This window comes from Aplysia californica, unplaced genomic scaffold, assembly GCF_000002075.1.
Source record: "Aplysia californica isolate F4 #8 unplaced genomic scaffold, AplCal3.0 scaffold00073, whole genome shotgun sequence".
Classification (NCBI taxonomy): Eukaryota; Metazoa; Mollusca; class Gastropoda; order Aplysiida; family Aplysiidae; genus Aplysia; species Aplysia californica.
In genome coordinates this window covers 354,902-372,671 of record NW_004797343.1, presented here as the reverse complement: position 1 = coordinate 372,671, position 17,770 = coordinate 354,902, and the positions used below count along the sequence as shown (strand labels likewise).

Genomic DNA, 17,770 nt, shown 5'->3' with positions numbered 1-17,770 from the left:
GGGGAAGGAGTTCTAAACCTTAGCAGTTCCGCCAAATTCATAATGATGGGCGGCCCTTTTCTCAATATTTTCGTTTACATTCATTTTCATTTTTTTTTCCTAACCAATGTAAAAATGAATTTCCTGGGTTTTTTTCACTTTCCCGGTTCGGAATCCTGATTATTTTGAGTTTGTATACCTCATGTCCCCTTTTTTGTGCTGATATTTTAGGAAAGGCTCATATAAATGCAATCATCATTGTTATTATTATTTGATTAAGGGGGCCTGGTGAGAAACAAAACAAAAACCAAATACAATATTTATTCAACGGCACTACATGTGTCAGGTCACGCAGCACTGGTGCTACATCTGTCAGTTCAGAACAGAGCTACATGTCAGGTGAGAACAGCACTATATCTGTCAGGCTACATTTACCAGGCAAGAACAGTGTTAAATCTGTCTGTAAGAACAGTGCTACATCGGTCAGGTGAGGACAGAACAGTGCTACATCTGTCACATCAAGTCAGAACAGTGTTAAGACTTCACAGACGGCCTCAACCTCCTTGTCCTTGGTCCGGTTGGTTTATAGCGCTTCAAAATGGCCACCCGGGCTTGTTGGTTGCTGCTCTGCGAGCGAGATCTTTCTCTAGGAGAGGTGCTCGGACTGGGCAGTAACATGACGGTCTCATCATACAAAGCCTTTTTCTTCTGTCTGTTTCTGCTGAAAGCAACACCAGACAGAGAAAGCAAATGATTAACTGACGCAGCACTTTCAAATCTGTTTCTTGATACAAGTCAAACAAGTTTTTGATACAGTATGAACCTTTTCTCCGGGTCTATGCCTCGTCTGCATGAAAACCGAAAACAAAAAAAATCAGACACAATAAACCTCCCACAACTCAGAAAGTGCTTTTTAAAAAAAACAACCTCATGCTATTATTGTTAGTACCTCACTTGACTCGTTCTTGTAAAAAAAAATTACTTTTTGTGACAAAACCAAAGTGCTTTTGACTACAGAAATCCTTATCATTAACTATTGTTACAACAACCAAAAAAAACACCCCTACAAAAAGCAATGTTTTCTTGACCATTTTCACATACCCCCAAAAAAGAAGGAAAAAAAGCAAACTTTTATTAAATAGTGGGTATAGTATAAGCTGCCAAAAACGGATCTCCACCGGTCTCTGTTCTGGGCAATCTCTACTTCCAGTCTGCTGTGAGCCATCTGTCTGAGACTGTTTCCAGGTGAATCTTAATCTTCCTCCCTTCCATCTTTATACTGTGCACTTCGCAGAAAATGTTTGGTTGCTTTCCCTTTGCTAGAATGTGGCACATAAATGAAATGTCCATAACACCAGTAATGAATGGCTGATCTCAACTAGGTTTCCCGACTTTTCCACAAACCATTGAGAGAGTAAAAAATTTGCAATGTTCATGGGCTTCTGCATGATTTTGAACATTTCTGCTGACCCTACCTTTTCTAAAGAGGCAAAACAAAACGGATGGACTGATCAGAGGAATTATTTTTAAAGAAACTTTGGAGTAGGCCCATACTGTATCAAAACAAGACACAAAATCCAGACCAAAATAATTCTATTATTGAAATGATTCTATCCATCAGAGAAAATTGCTCCATACGAAAGGAGGCTAAAATATACATCCGCTTTAAACAGTACTACTGTTTGGGCTTTTGAGTAGAGAGGAGAAGCAGTAACGATCATTATTTAATGCTGAGGATAGGCAAGACTATCGGCAAGGTAGGCAGACAGAAACAACGGTTCACGAGCAAAGAAGACCTACCCATGAAACAGTAGAATCCCCCACAGTACAACCGTGACTGTAGACAACTTTATTTCACATTTATTGTGAAAACAGCACAACACTTTAAGAACTGGGTTATAAACAGGAAATCCTGAAGGATTACAGCTGTTTTGGATTAACATTACCCGTTTCGACATTAGGATTTGAAAAGGCTATAAATGGAGCAGAGCCAAATAAGTTGATAGGAAAGTTAAAAAGACACACACCAAAAATATACTTTTGGGGGAACAAGACCTTTTAGGTTCTTACTTTGTTTTAAAAATACACTAACCATCAAAAGACAGGGAAACAGGCAAAAATTTGGGCAAGTTTATAGAAAGCTTACAGATTAATCAAGTCACAGTAAATAAAAGAGAACATAGCATCCCTTTTCGTCCGATTCTGTTACTATTAGTTAGCGTGACTCAGCAGCCCGCTGGAGCTCCCCGGCTCAGGGTCATGGGGTTAATGAGCACTGAAGGGACTTTGCTGTTGTTGGTTAAGAAGTTCGCATTTTTGTCTACATTTGAAATGATATAATGTCTTCCCCATCCCACACAGCAAAACATTACACTGTTGTACTAAAAGTTTGAGGTCTTGAGATTTATTATGCGTTAGAATGGTAAATTTTTGTGACTTGGTTTTTGTTCTAGACAAATGTTTGTAGAGTACCCAGAATAAATTATTGTTTATTTCAAAACAGCTCTCCAGATCTCTCCAGAATCGGTGTTAAACTGACTACGTATATCATGTCTGTAACCATGAGAAATCTTATATCTGTGCAGGTAGTAATAGTCAAGTTAGAGGAAAAGAAAGATGCACATCTGTATTTTTTGACAAAATACACCCAACTTTTGTAATATTTTACCATTGAACAAGAAAAAGATACTGTGCGTTTGTTCATGAATTATGCTATGCCTGGGGCAGCCTGAATACAACCAAGAAAGGTAGGCGATTTAAAAAAACAACACAAAAATGCGGAAATATAGGGGTAGAGATAAACTTCTTGTATGGAATAAAAACAATGACAGCTAACACATTCATTCTTAGTTTTTTGTGTCGCACATATGCACGGACACTCATAAATGTAAAGAAATCAGAACATTGTCAGTTATTGCAAATGGCCATAGAAACTAAATAAAAGCTGGAAACGTCTGGTGCTGATTCAGAGTCACTGGAAAGCAGGAAATTATTCTGAAAACCCAGTTATGAGAAGTCATCCCTGTTATTCAGTCAACTAACAAAATCTAGACCTAGCATTTTAAGAAAAGTAAAGAATTTCTTAAGTGTAAGATATTCTGTTCATGTATTGCACTGTAGATGTATTCTGGCACTAAAATCAATTTGTACTTGTTCATAGAGAAAATACAGTGTAATTTTTATAAACTTTCGAGAAAATATGTGATTATTCACGATTGTATTAGACACCTAAACTTGTTTGAGAAGGAATTACTTCTTAGTGCCAGAGACATAAAGTTGCAAATATACAGCTTTCTATTATCTGCGCAGATACTGTCTTTTCTGAGTATTTCCATCAGCGTTATGTCGTTCATATTCCAAAAGTTTGACAGTTTTTGTTGAGCTGGTTTTTTTAATAAAGATTTTATTTTCATTCACACTTGTCCTAAAAATGTTATTTAGCATTGCCGACTTCAGCGTGTCTAACGAAATAACTAGACAAGTTACAATGTCCATTCTTTTTTGAGCTTCAAGAGCAGAAATGCATGCTCTGGGTGCATGAAATGATATTTACCCTAAATACAAGGACACACCTAAAACTTTACTTTGAAAAGTACAAAAAAATAAAGTCAGCCCAGAAAGGGCGGAGACAGGGAGCTGACCCCAGCGACCCTGACATGATCAGGCGCTCAGTAGAGAACCCCCCGCTGCAACTAAAACTCCACTGCTGGTACGCCTTGAGAAGCATGCCGGCAAATTAATCACCATTTACATCTAGTGGGGGTACTTGTGTAGAGGTAGTGTTCCTTTCTCGATCAAAAGGCCCTGAGATCAAAACCTGCCAGCAACAAAAAAAACTTCTCGAAAACATTCCCTTTTGTCCTCCTTCCCAGTCCCGCTATCATCTTCTTTCATCTTCACTTTCTCTGTCCTCTAGGATTCTCCCTCCCTTACTCCAGACTCTTCTGCTACACCTGTCCCCGTAATGCTGTCTTTCAGCCACACCCCTGATCTTAGGGGAGCATCTAGTCTTCTCGGCTGAGCACAAATAATCCCGGAGATCCAGTGTGCAAGTCGGGCGCATTAAAGGTCCCTTGGTGATCCTAAAATTAAGTAACCCATGCAAAATTCAAAATGAATTCCTACCAAAACTGAAAATACATACACAAAGAAGAGGAAGAAATTTAGATCTAGTTTTGGGTAAAAACAGATAGACATACGAATGCTGGCAAAAAGTATGCTTTCATGAGCAAAAGAGCAGCAAACTGAAATGTTAATGGACTGGACGTTTAGTGATCAGAAAGAAGAAGGGCACGCAAAAAGTGAAAGATCAAAAGGATCGGATAGTAAAGAAATGATAGCCACACTTTCTTGAAAAGAAGCATGCCACCACATACCGAAAGCCAATCACCTCCAGCAAAAAAGTAATTGCATGGGTTTAACGCCCCTATCTACACAACCCAGGCCATCTAGCTTGCCAGAGACCAAAAACTCTTTCTCCCCTCGACGCCCTAGAAGGTACAAGAGGAAGGATAGAGTAAAAATAGAGTAAATAAACCAACACTTTTAGGTTATTGTAAAGGCAAATAATGTCTCCAATTAGGTACCCCAAACCCCCGCCTCTGCACAGTTGAAAGCGTGTAGGAAGCTCGAAATTTGATCATTTTTAATCAACCATAACTCATCTCCTTTGACATCAATCTTCACCCCGTTTCGAACTATTGTTTTTAGCTAAAATCAAACTATTGTGGGTGGCACGGAATGAGATATTGTATAGTAGGCTATCTAAAAAGGTCACCAAAATGCTCAGGAATGCGTTTTTCGCGTCCATTTTCATGCCGGCCGCGGCAACAAAAATTTAGGGTGTTCGCTTCATAAAATGCCTTTGCGCTAAGCGCCTATAACTGCTATTGTCATGAAACAAAAGTGCAAGAATGAGCTTTGAATAAGCTTTCACCCGGTTACAAGCGCTAGTTGCTAAAGTTAGTTGTTAACCCAGAAATATCGGGAGTTTTGGAACCTATTTTAAGAATGGAAATCTCCAAGTCTGACCAACGATTGGTCGAAAGAACCCTGGACTACACAAAAGTAAAACATGTCAAGGGAATTGTGTGCAAAAATGACTACGATTGGTCGAACAGCTGTTTAGCGCCGCTTGTTTTTGTAAACACACATGCTGGTCTTCTCTCTGGCGACGCGCTTGATTCATCAATGGCAAAGAATTATTTACGTGCACCTATTTTCGATTACGATCTATTCACGTACATAAGTGCATATCAAGGGCTGCATTGTGCTTCCAATCATGGATATGGATATTCTGGAGATGTGTGGTAAGTTGATTTCGTTAACTAGATTGTTATAGCGTTACATAGTTCTTCATAAAGTCATCAACCTTTGCCTGACCTAGATCTAGCTAGGGCTTGAAGCCGAGATCGCAAACATGCGAACGGGTGGTCTCATTCCTATAATTAATTCAGTACCCAGTATTGTAAATCTGCTTTGGATAGAAAGATAAGAAGCTTAAATTGCTTGAAAATATTGTGAAATCTAAATCAATTTGTTTTCAGTCTTTCAAAATTAGTGTTATTTTCTGGTCCCATGACCATTTTTTTCTATCGATGATTCCGTAATGGTGACCTCTTTTTAAAGATCATAACAAGCTTGATGAACTCGTCTGTGAAGGGGTTGCAGCTGGCATTTATTCAATGATGAATGAATACATTCTCTTGAATATCGCGAATATCTGACAAAGTCTTTGATAACTAATTCATTTAGTTGTTTTCTTTTTGCCAGTATCTATTTTTAGTCTCGTGAAACAAGTACCGGCACCAATTGAATTATTTTTATACAACTTTTAGAGGCTGGTTTACTGCTGAAAATGGACTCTCCTACTCGAGAGCTTCATTCATCATAATTCGTGAATATCAAATAAGTCGGTACCTTTAGAATTGCTAGATCTATTCCTGAATAGACCCAATTTATTTAGATTAATGAGCCATGGGGAATTTGAACTTTGTTGCAGATCTAATTTGTGTCTCCTCCACCTTCTCCTTGTCCTGGCCCTTGATTTGAAAAATAGGCTCTGCCCGTGTGGGAGCTTCTGCCCAATTTTATATTTTTGGAAAAAAATCATCGTTTTGAGGTTCTTTCCAATTAAAAAAAGGTAATTAGAATTGAGGAGTTTTTGTGTGTGTTAGTGTATCTGATCTGTCATTGTTGAATATTTACTTTATTAATGCCTCATTTTATCGCAGTTTCATTGCAGAAATGGATTCCTGGCCCAAAAACACACAGGAGTAGAGCATTGGGGGGTCTTTCTTGGTGTTCTATTGAAGTTATAGATGATTTCGTTGAAATTATGCTGAATAATAATTTTTTTTCTTATCTAACCTCATATCATTGTAATGCTTCATGTTATCACAGAAATAATCAGAGAAATGGATTCCTGGTCCAAAAGTACATAGGCATGGAAAGTTTCATACATTTACCATGATTTTTGATGATTTTATTCTGAAAAGTTTTCAGGCCATGTGTACCGTGTTGCGACCTGTTTATAACGCAAAATTGGCAGATTTCCCATTTTTTGTGGTTCCATAACTGATTAAATTGAAGTGCCAGAACTCTGTGAAAAAAATTGGGCTATGAATTTGCATTACTGTGAATATGTTCTGTAAGTTTTATTTCTTTTCAGCAATAACTTTCCATTTTATTGACGTCTGAAATCAGTCTTTTTAGCATTTTTGAATTAACATTATGCATCAAGGAGTCATTTTTTTCCAATTTTAAGTCTCTGTATTGGCTTTATTTAAACTCAGATTGTCCTCATCTTAGTATTTTGCATAGTTTATACTGGTAGCTGTTGAAACCAATGATAATACAAACTTTATGTACCTCAATAAATTTTCTATGAACTCACAAAATCGCACTTTTTTACGTGATTTTAAAGTTGCCAAAAATTTACGACGTCCACCAATTTCAAACGCCTGTCATTTTTTTAATTTATTGTCCGATTTCTATAATTCAAACACCAAAGTTCATGGCTTGCATAGTTCTTTATCATTATGGTGCAACAAACATGTATGATTTAAGCACTTTGAAATTTGGGTTTGTGGTACCTACTCCAATAGAACCAAGCCAAGTGGGATGAGAGCCTTGACAACTCCATAAAATGACCTGAGTTCAAGAACCCCTCAGAAAACTAGTAGACAATACTAGAAATTACTATTAGGTTTTTTTTGCTTGCCTAGCATGGTACAGCAACCACTTCCCCCTCATCTTAAAAAATAAGCAGCAGACAATGGAAATTACCTTTTCTTGCTGGCCTGTTGTGGTAGAGCTTCAGAGGCCACTGTGGGAGCAGAGAACACATAGACTGGACTGACACTCCCCTCCCCATCCCCAACCTCCTCTGTCTGTACCAGCTGCTTGACAGGGGGTGAGAACACATAGTTGGGCTGGGCTGTCTGTGCTACATCTGAGGAAAGATGTGTTCACGGTTGTAAGTCAACATAGTCTTCTTTCTATAGGGGGGTAGGCCTGGAGGAATCTAAAATCTCGGTCTTCATACAGGACGAGGCGTAGACCTGGATGAGTGGGTTCATACTGTATAAAAAAAAACTTTTTTAACTCATAATTTTAAGAAAGAAACAGACCTAAAAGTCTCGCTTCAGGTAATTATGGCATGAACTTAATGGTGATCAGTGGTTCGGAAATTTTCTTTTTAGTTTTAATATGTGAGGCAGCGTGGTGAAATTAAGTGCTCGTCAAAATAATGAAAGTCAAGAAACTGGCACTTTGTCTTTGAATTTTTGTCAAATTTGTGTTTTTTGGCTTTCACGCCCATTAAAGAACATATTTCTCTGTGGATTTTACTGAAAAATGTATATTAAAGGCATAAAAGATATAAATTCTCAGTTTCTACGAATTCTCAAGCTAAGGAAATAACTCAAGTTTGGTGGCCATTTTCTCGCTAATTTTATCTATGAAACCAGTCAACCCCAACCTCCTTTAATAGCAAATATATTGACTTGTATCCAAGATAAAAGGATATTTTTCTCTTCAAAAGCAAAGCAAATGGAGAGGCTTTAAGATAATACTAATAACTCCATATGCCCTAAAATTGACGAGCGCCTAATTCCACCACGTCGTGACACATATGAGTTTCATGGCAATTGCAACAAAACAAGGTCCTATTCTGACTCAGTGTCAACTCATGTCTAATGCAGGTCCTTACTTTGAGGTGTTACTAGAGGGTTCCATACAAAGAACAGAGGAGAGACAAGGAGGACAGATATTTGCCAGCAAAGAACAACGAAACCACACCAGTGTCTGAGACTTTTCCAACACACCAAAAGAAGAAAAGAAAAGTAAAGAAAAGAAAAAAGGAAAGAAAGGAACTGTCAACAGAAAAGAAAGTAAATTGGGCTGTTCATTAGCCTCCCACATCCCCAAGATAATCATCCGTACCTTGTAGTTGATCCTGCTCTAACGGCCACCTGTATAAGACAATCACTTGTACAAACGGTCACTTCCCACGTTACCCTAGCGTTAGACGGCCACTTTTTTCCTCAACTGTCTGGGACAATTTTGACTCTACTTGTATCTCTTCAAATATCCGTCTGCCTTGATCAATATCAGTTGTAATACGCAGAGTGTTATTTTGAGCTACGAGGCTCAAAAAGGCAAAAATGTGACTTTCAAAGACTTTTTAAAAAATCTTTTGAAAAGTTGACGTTTTCTGCTTCATTTAAGACAAAAATAAACAACTATAATCAACTATAAATATTTTGATTTCATTTGGAGGTGTGTGTGGTCAGTTTGAGCTCAGGTGACGAGGTAAAGGAAATAAGACCTCAGAACCCTTTCGACCATTTGACGTGCTGGTGTGCAGCTGTGAGATTATTTATAGAACCATTACCTAATGGCCACATAGCTTCAAAGTCCTTCATTCGCCCCCTATTTTTAAATTTCAACCCCTTTTCGAGCATGAAAGGTTTGAAATGTAAACAACTCGATGTCACTATACACGGCCGAGGGCTCTGATTGGTTAAACTAGGTAAGTACGGTAACTCCTGGCCCTCTTCAATTTTTTAAAATGTAAACTGCTGATTGAGTACTGCTATCGTCTGTTGATTTTTCAGTTGGATTAACTTTGAAAGTTCGTTTTTATTGTGTTTTAGTGCTTTAAAAAAAATTAATTGATCTTCCTCTAAATCTCTCAAGGCCGACTCCTTACCAAAAGGCTACCAAGGTGGTCTATGTGCATATGTCATGAGTACGAGTGCACGTGTGTGTGTGGCTGAATTACTGCATTATTTTTTCAAATTGCAGGGAAATTATAGTTTTTTAGAATAATGTTAACTCACTTTTAAAATTTCAGTCTAATGACTGATTCTGACTGGCAGGGACACAAAAACATTTAGAGATTGGATAATCTTAAGCTTCACCCAGTTCAGATGTTTCATTTTCCATTCTTCACAATATGAAAAAAATGAAAAGCCCAAAACCCAACCAATTCTTAAGTTTTTGACATGTTAGTTTAAAAAGATGATAATGTGCTTTAAAAGTTGTCCAGATATTTATGTCAATTTTTTCAAAGAGTAATGTTTTAAATACAGTTGAAATTGTGGAAGACAGCCACCCATTGGCAGGGACAAAACTGGCCATCTCACATAGTGTTTATATGTTAAAAAACACAAGGACGGAAGTGGGAAGTGGCCGTTTGTACAGGTGATTGTTATATAAAGGTAACCGTTAGAAAAGGTGCAACTATATAAATTCAACTTTAATACACTCATCAATTTCTCATTTTTTAATATATCAGCAACGGGTGCTTTCCACAAAGTTCTTTAAAATGACATTAACACTCTGCAGTCACACAGCCAGAGGTAGGAAATACCCCATCTGGTCACCCAGCCAAGAGATTGACTGCAACAGACTTTTTGGGCGTGGCGCAGAACTGCCCCAGCTGACTGGAACGAATCATTTACACCAGCGCATTATTGCGCCAAGTGACCGCAAAGTGTTAAAATGACAATCTACATTATCAAAATAAGAAAAACTTAATTTGAACGAACAGCAGACGTTTTTAATTTAATGAATCCAAGAATAATATATAATTTCCCCTAGGAACTCGTATTCCCTTTAAAATATACCAACCTTCCTTCGTGGTTCTCCTTTTCAATCTGTGTTGCTTGGACTCATCTGAGGACTGGGATTATAGAAAGAAAAAAATACATTAATTAAAGGATAGCGTTAAAAATCAAAACCAAAACAACAAACACTACGCTATACATCTGAAATGAATCAGCCAGTCTTATGGTTGCATCAGCATTAACTTCTTGTCAAGCAATAGGTACAGGATTTTAAAACTTTTGACACCCTCTCAGTCCAAACAACTAGGACCATAACCAGATGTGTAAATGGCCCTCTGGAAAATTGCCTGAGAATCTGAAGGGGTGTAGCCACGCCAACGGTGCGGCATTGGAGCAAGGTTTAGCTAGGGCAGTCCGGGAGTATGCTCCACCGGAAAATTCTGAAACATTAAGGCTTCTACACATTTTAAAACAGCCATCTGGAGGCATTTTCAGCTTGGAAAAGTACAGGGTCCCCACCAAAATCCTGGAAAATTTGTTCAAGACCCCCACATTTTTTTCAAGACCCCAATTCGAGGGAAAAATCAGGCTGCTGCGGGTCAAGAATGATCCCCAAAAAAGCCAATCTATCAAAGATAACAAGTCAAAATGTCTATAAATGAATGCAAATATACATTTTGTAGTATAGTCTTCAAACAATAGATGACTATAATACTGGGTGACTGCCAACCCAGCTTCTCAATTTTCCAAGGGAGGGGCCTCATCCATTTTCCAGGAACACGTTACATAACAATGAAAGTGTGTGCTCCAATTATATGTAATATAATACATGTATATGTTTGTATGTATGTAGTATAGGGTTTTACGGCGCTCGCAACTGCTAAGGTCATATGAGCGTACGAAACACAAGTTGTTTACTTTCGCAAAAGTTCACAGCACGATTGGTTAACTAATTGACTTTAAAATGCTAAAATGTTAAAATATTAAAATTCAGTGTAAATATATTTGTGATTTAAAACAACTCTTATAGGTAACAATAAAAAATTTTAATAGTACGTTTTCATTTTTCGTTTTACAACTTGCCATAAAGGCCGATGGCCTTTATAAAATTCAAAATTCTGCTGGGAACAACGACGGAAAAAATATCTTGCAATTTCTTGCATTTATAATATTTCCTTCGGATCTCTCCAAAGTCTAGACATTCGGTTAAGATGTGCCTAATGGTAAAATCTGTGTCGCATCCGACACAGAACGGCTTCTCATCTCCCTGTAGGAGGTATTTGTGGGTCAGGGCCGTGTGTCCGATGCGCAATCGAGTAAAAATGACTTCGTCTCTTCTGGAGAGGTCCGAAGGATTTCGCTGTTCTAGTTTGGGTTTAATTTCATATAATTTATTATTTTTCTGCTTTTCCCAGTGGCTCTCCCACAGACTGGAGGTGTACTTTTTTAACTTTATTTCTAAAGTCAGTCTGTGGGAGAGTGTTTGTCGTTGATCCCAGCAGAAGGGATGAAGCTTTCTTCGCCAGGTCGTCTACCTGCTCGTTTCCTCGGATGCCCACATGGCTGGGTATCCATGCGAACATGATGTTTTTTCCTGTTTCGGATAGTGTATGAATTTTCTGTTGTAGCCTATTTTTGGGTGTAAGAGTGTGTAGTTTGTGAGTGAGGTGATGCAAGACAGAGAGTCAGAAAGGATAAGGAAAGATTTGTTAGGAGAATTTTCTACAGAGTCCAGGGCCATGTCAATGGCAGTGGCCTCCGCAGTGAAAATGGAGGCTTCAGGATGGAGTCTCCTCTGGAGTGTATTGTTGGGAGATAGGGCTGCAGCGCCCACTTCATTGTCTTTTTTGGAGCCGTCCGTGAAGATGAGCTCCGCACCGGGGTATTTATCTATTAGTTTTTTTGTATTCTGCTTTAAAATTTTGGTGTTTGTGCTTTCTTTGTTGTGTGTGGTCAGCTGTAACTACTGTAAGTCTACTTTTGCCTTGGTGAGGTGCCACGGAGGGAGGTCGGGGAAAAGAATTTGTTGGATGTCATGTTTGGAAAAGTGTAAGTTCTTGAGGTCCTCAAGGATTCTGAGGCCGAAGGGTTTGATGAGTTTTTCATTGTTTCGGAATTTGTTTTTGGTTTCTGGGTTTGTTTCAAAAATGCTGTTGTGCGCTGGATTTTCCGGTGTTGAGCTCTGTTTAACTGCGTATTGTAGTGAGAGTTGTGTGCGTCTGAGTGAGAGTGGTGGTATGTTGGCCTCGGCCTGGAGGCTCTCCACCGGGGAAGTGCGGAAAGCCCCCAGAGCGAGACGGAGTCCTTGGTTCTGTATTGGGTCTAGCATTTTTAAGATGTGTGGTTTTGCCGATCCGTAGACTTGACAGCAGTAGTCAAGCCTGGACCGGACAAGGGAGATGTACAAGTGGAGAAGGTGTTTTGAGTCCCCGCCCCACTCCGGATTCGATAGAATTTTCAAAGCGTTTAACACTTTCTGGCACCTCACTCGAAGGTCTTTGATGTGTGGTATGAATGTGAGTTTTTTGTCGAAAATGACGCAGAGGAAACGAGCTTGGTCCTGGACGGGAATCCTTTCCCCGTATAGTGTCAAATCCGGCTGCAGCACACGCCTGCCTGTTCGGCAGAAGTGTACTGCAACCGTCTTTGACGGGGAGAACTTGAAACCGTTATTGTTTGCCCACGTTTCGAGTTTGTGCAGCTGCCTTTCAATAGATCTCAAATGAGGATTTTTTTGAGGGCAGCATATCAAAAAGTCGACAACGTATAACGAGCTGTCTATGCTGTTTTGGAGGGTTTTCACTATGGAATTTATTTTAATTTCGAATAGGAGAGGAGAAAGGATGCGCCCCTGAGGGACTCCTTCCTCCTGTTGGTGGGGGTCTGAAAGGGAGGATCCGACACGAACCTGGAAGGAACGGTTCTTCAGGAAGTTGCCAATGAAGGCAGGGAGGTGACCGCGTATGCCGAGTGCATGCAGGTCTCGAAGAATGCCGTATTTCCAGGTTGTGTCGAAGGCTTTTTCTAGGTAAAAAAAGATGGCGATCATGTGGCCTCTTTCAGCGAACGTCTCGCGTATAAAGGTCTCCAGGCGGACCAGGTGATCCAGAGTGGATCGGGTTTTCCTGAATCCGCACTGGAGACCGCTCAGCGAGCCTGTCGTTTCCAGAAACCACATGAGTCGCCTGTGAATAATTTTTTCAATCAGTTTGCAGAGACAGCTCGTTAGAGCTATAGGTCTGTAATTGGATGGGTGTGTGTGGTCTTTGGTTTGGGTATTGGAATGACAGTGGCGAGACGCCAAGACTCCGGAAAGGAGTGCGACTGTTTCTGAGGGTAAGTGTCTAATGATCTTGTTGTGGATGTCATCCGGTCCCGGGGCTGTATCGCCCAGGTCCGAGATGCACGATGTTAGTTCGTCTATTGTGAAGTCTGCGTTGTAGGTTTCAGTGTTGTTTTAGTGGAAGTTTAGGTGTTGTTTTTCTCTGTTAGTTTTGATGTTTTGAAAAGTGGTGTTGTAGTTTGCTTGAGATGAGTTTTTGGCGAGAGATGTAGCTATTGTGTTTGCGATGTCTACTTGTGTTTCAGCTGTGGTTCCATCCGGCCTCTGGACGTGCCGAATGGTGTCTGTGCGTCTACCTAAGAATTTTTTTTAGCAATTTTGAAAACTTGGTTGAGTGGTGTCTGGCTGTTGATTTTGGAGATGTATTTTTTGAATGATTGTCTTTTACTCTCCCTGAGGCATCTACGTGCCACAGCTCGAGCTTTTAAATAGTATATCTTGTTTTCTGTGGTGGCGTTGTTGACGGCCTTTCGATATGCTGCCTTCTTTTTCTTTTCTGCATCCTCACAGTCCCAAGAGAACCAGATCTTGTTCCTCCGGGGTTTTGTTTTTGTTTTTGGTATGTGTTCGTGGCATATTTCTAAAAGCTTTTTGTGGAATTTATTGTAGTTGAGGTTGAAATTGGGATTAAGAATCTGGGAACATTGATTGGCAAACCCGCCCCAGTCGGCTTTTTTGAAGTTGAAGCGTTCTGGGATCGGGTTGTTTTGGAGGCTATTGTTTTTTAGAAGAATTGGGAAATGGTCCGTACGGTCATCCAGCACAGACCACTCAAGATCTGGGACTAGGTCAGGGGTACAAAAGGTGAGGTCAAGGGATGAAGTGCCATAAGTGGCTCTGTTTCTGTAAGTTGGGGATTTATCATTTAAGAGACAGATGTTATTTTGAAATAAAAAGTTTTCTATTATATTTCCTTTCTGGTCTGTAGGTTTATCTCCCCAAAGGGGGCTGTGGGCATTGAAATCACTTAGCAAAATAAAGGGTTTTGGAAGCTGGGCCTTTAAGTCATTTAGTTGGGTTATTTTGAGGGGGTAATTTGGTTGGATGTAAACTGAGCAGATCGTGATTGGTCTGTGCAGCGTGACCCGTACGGCAATAGCCTGGAGGGTCGTCTTAAGATGTACTTGTCTGTGGAGTGTGTTGTTGTCGGTGTAGATGGTGGTACCACCGGAAGCAATCTGGTTCTCCGTGTGAATGTGATGGTACGCAGCAAATCCTCTTAAGTCCATGGTTGAAGCCGAGGCAAATTTTGTTTCTTGAATACAGGTCGGATTCCGCCGGCATTCCATTGCAGGACCGCCATTATGTCTTTTTGGCTTTGATTTTGGAGTTCAAAGGCCCCGGCTTCGAAGAAACACTCTGACTCCTCCCTGTGGGAGAGTCAGAGTGTTTTCCAGGCCGCCGTTCTGGATCGGCGGTCCAGTGAGGGACCTGGAGGAGTGACAGACTCCGCCCTTCCCAGGGTCAGGCCGAGGAGGGGGGTCGGAAATGTCATCCTCCATTGGTAGTTGGGGGAATGGAGGGGTAGGGGGAGGTGGAGCAGACAGTGGGGTTGGGATGGGTGCTGGGGAGAGGGGGGAGGGAATACCTCGCACTCCATCAGAGAGATGGGTTGTGAGGTGGAAGTAGTAGTAGAGGAAGAAGAAGAAGAAGAAGAAGAAGAAGAAGAAGAAGAAGAAGAAGAAGAAGACGAAGTAACAGAGGAGGGGCGAGGGGGAGAAGGGGGGTGGAGACAAGAGTCCACCCCATCCTCCCCAAGAACCCCAAAGCGGTTATTCATTGCCACCCGAAAGGTGGGTACCACAGTTTTAGGAGGAACCTTTTTGTGTTTCTGTGCAGTAAGTCGCTTGTTGACCGTGGGTTCTAGGGGATCGACAGTGGAAGCACTGGCCGACTTCGTGACTGGCCGGAGTATGCTTGCGTATGACCGACCAGGGACCGGGGTCATACCTGGCCGGCAGACACCTTTACGGGCTTCTTGAAAAGAGCAGCCATTTCATGCTTTATACTCTTTGATTGCCCGTTCTTTGATCCAAGTCGGGCAATCCTTGCTGAAGGCTGTGTGCTGGCCTTGGCAATTTGGGCAGCAAGGACTAGCCTTGCATTCCTTTTCAGGATGCCCAGTCTTGCCGCAGCGAGGACACACGGCTGCACGTCGACATCACGACTGACTATGGCCAAACTTCTGACACTGAAAGCAGCGTAGAGGGTTTGGCACATAGGGTCGCACGTCCAAGACCAAGTATGATGCCCGAACGGTGGCTGGAGGGCGGCACAAATCAAAAGTTAGAATTATTGTGTTCGTTCCTAGCGTGGACTCCACCCGTCGAATAGTGGCTTCGACCACACCCTCACAGTTATCCACAATTTCTTTGTTTGAGCAGCCCTTCAGCTCATGGCTGCGGACCACGCCCTTCGACTGGTTAAACTTCTGGTGTCGCTCGGAAACACAAAGAACACCACCGAAGGTCATAATCTTTTCAAGTCCGGCCAGTTCTTTATCCGATGCGCACTTGATGAGGAGAGCACCAGAGGACAGTTTCTGGACATTCGTAGGAATGTATCCCAGAACCTGTCTTAGAGCATCTCCTGTCTTGAATATGTTTAGATCAGTGATCTTCTTCTGCGCATCGGTGCTGCGGATGGTCAAGTATGGCTGCCGCGGAAGCTCCCTGAGAGGGGGGAGGGTAGAGGCAGATGTAAAAGTCCTTTTTCCTTTAGGAATTTGTTTGCTCGGCTTGGCGGCCGCACCTGCTTCCGCGAGCCGAGGCTTTTACCATACAGTCTAGATAGCTACACATTACACAGGCCCTATCCTTTCCCGACTTATCGACCCATCACAAAATTCCCAACTTTTTCCCGACCTTCCGACCCATCTCAAAATTCCCAACTTTTTCCCGAACTGGTGGGGACCCTGAAAGTAAAATATCAGACCAAAAAGAAAATCTATATTGTCTTTTGAAAACAGATAGTACCAGCTGGTCCCCCTTTCAATGAAAGGAATGATCGGTGCTTTAATATCAGCTAAAAGTCATTGGCCTACTATATTTACACTCTACTGGAATGGGGAAACAAATCTTGAGAAATGCAAAAAATTAAAAGGTCTAGATCTATACTCTGAAAACAAAATGCGCCTCGCGAAATATCACTTCCGGATTTTCTAAAATTACAGGAACAGAAGCGTCGGCCTACAAAAACAATTGGCGAAATAAAGAAATTTAGCTTTTTGCAGCAAAACTTTCTCAAAACTGAAAAAACCAAGGGCGTCATGATCTAGAGAATATTTTAAAGAATTTTTTTGGCGAAAACCGCATGTCGATCGATGCAGCCATTAAAAAGCCTTTTGAATAGCAAAATTCGGCCACCACAAATAGATAATAGAAATCAACTGGGTATCACTTAGGCCTACTAAGATATTGAGATCCACGGGTATCAGGATTGTGAGACATCTTTTTGGGACAAAGAACTTAGATATAGATCTAGCTCCAGTTCCACACTCGTAAAGTCACCACATCAATCACTGACTCAGTCACAATGAAACACACAAATAGATCTAGTCTTATTTTAATCAAAAAACTTTTCCATGGCAGAAACAAAAAGTCAAACTGTGAAACAGCACTAGATTTACATTCTAGCTTCTACTAGTAAAAAAAAAAAAATACTTTGTCGGCAGAAAAAAGAGCACCTTTTTCCTAGTTCGCATTTCTGTTCTTATATTGCCAAAATACAGTGGAACTCGGATTCAATGAGAACTCGGATTCAACGAGATGAGATAGATTCCCTAGGTTTTTTTCTTCTTTAAAATCAATAAAAATAACACGGATTCAATGAGCACTTATATCAGCGAGCTCGGATTCAACGAGGTCGCTTACAGGGTGAACAGCCCCCGCAGACATGGCTTCACTCATTTTTTCCCCAGAACGAACTTGATCTATTCTCAGAAACCATCAATTGCACCTGCATCGTGAACCATTATTCACTTAGCCGATTGCATGCGACCAATCAGCGGCCTTTTTCCCTACTAACACGTGCGTTGTTGGCTCGCGCACGTGTCTACTCTGGTGTGTGTCCGGGTCGGATGGGCGGGCGGCCTGCACAAGTGTGGCTGTGTGTGCGTGTCGGGGATGGGGAGGGTGTCACTAGCGGTTGGGGCGTTGAACGTCGCAGATACAAATGCGTCAGTCTTTTTTTCCCCTCGGCAACTGATCACTATTACAATGATAAGCTAGTCTTGACGTAGATCTACATAATGAATTGTGCGCTGGTCTATGGAATCAAAAGTTGCCGTATGCTAGGCTCTACACAGCAACACAACTTTTTGGTAAACAATCGAGATGACTCAGGCGTTTGCATTTGAAGGAATCGGTCTTTTTTT

The 17,770-nt window shown here is 41.0% G+C and overlaps 1 protein-coding gene across 1 annotated transcript in view; it reads right to left on the bottom strand.

The window, feature by feature from the left end:
* Positions 1–65: 65 nt before the first annotated feature.
* LOC101845077 (protein ELYS) overlaps positions 66–17,770 on the bottom strand; it is a gene marked incomplete at its 5' end in the record, with an annotated part of 121,831 nt that continues 104,126 nt past the window's right edge. The window contains 3 exon segments of the mRNA XM_013080061.2: positions 66–700; positions 7,267–7,432; positions 10,117–10,168. Coding sequence (XP_012935515.1) covers positions 514–700; positions 7,267–7,432; positions 10,117–10,168 — 405 coding nt within the window.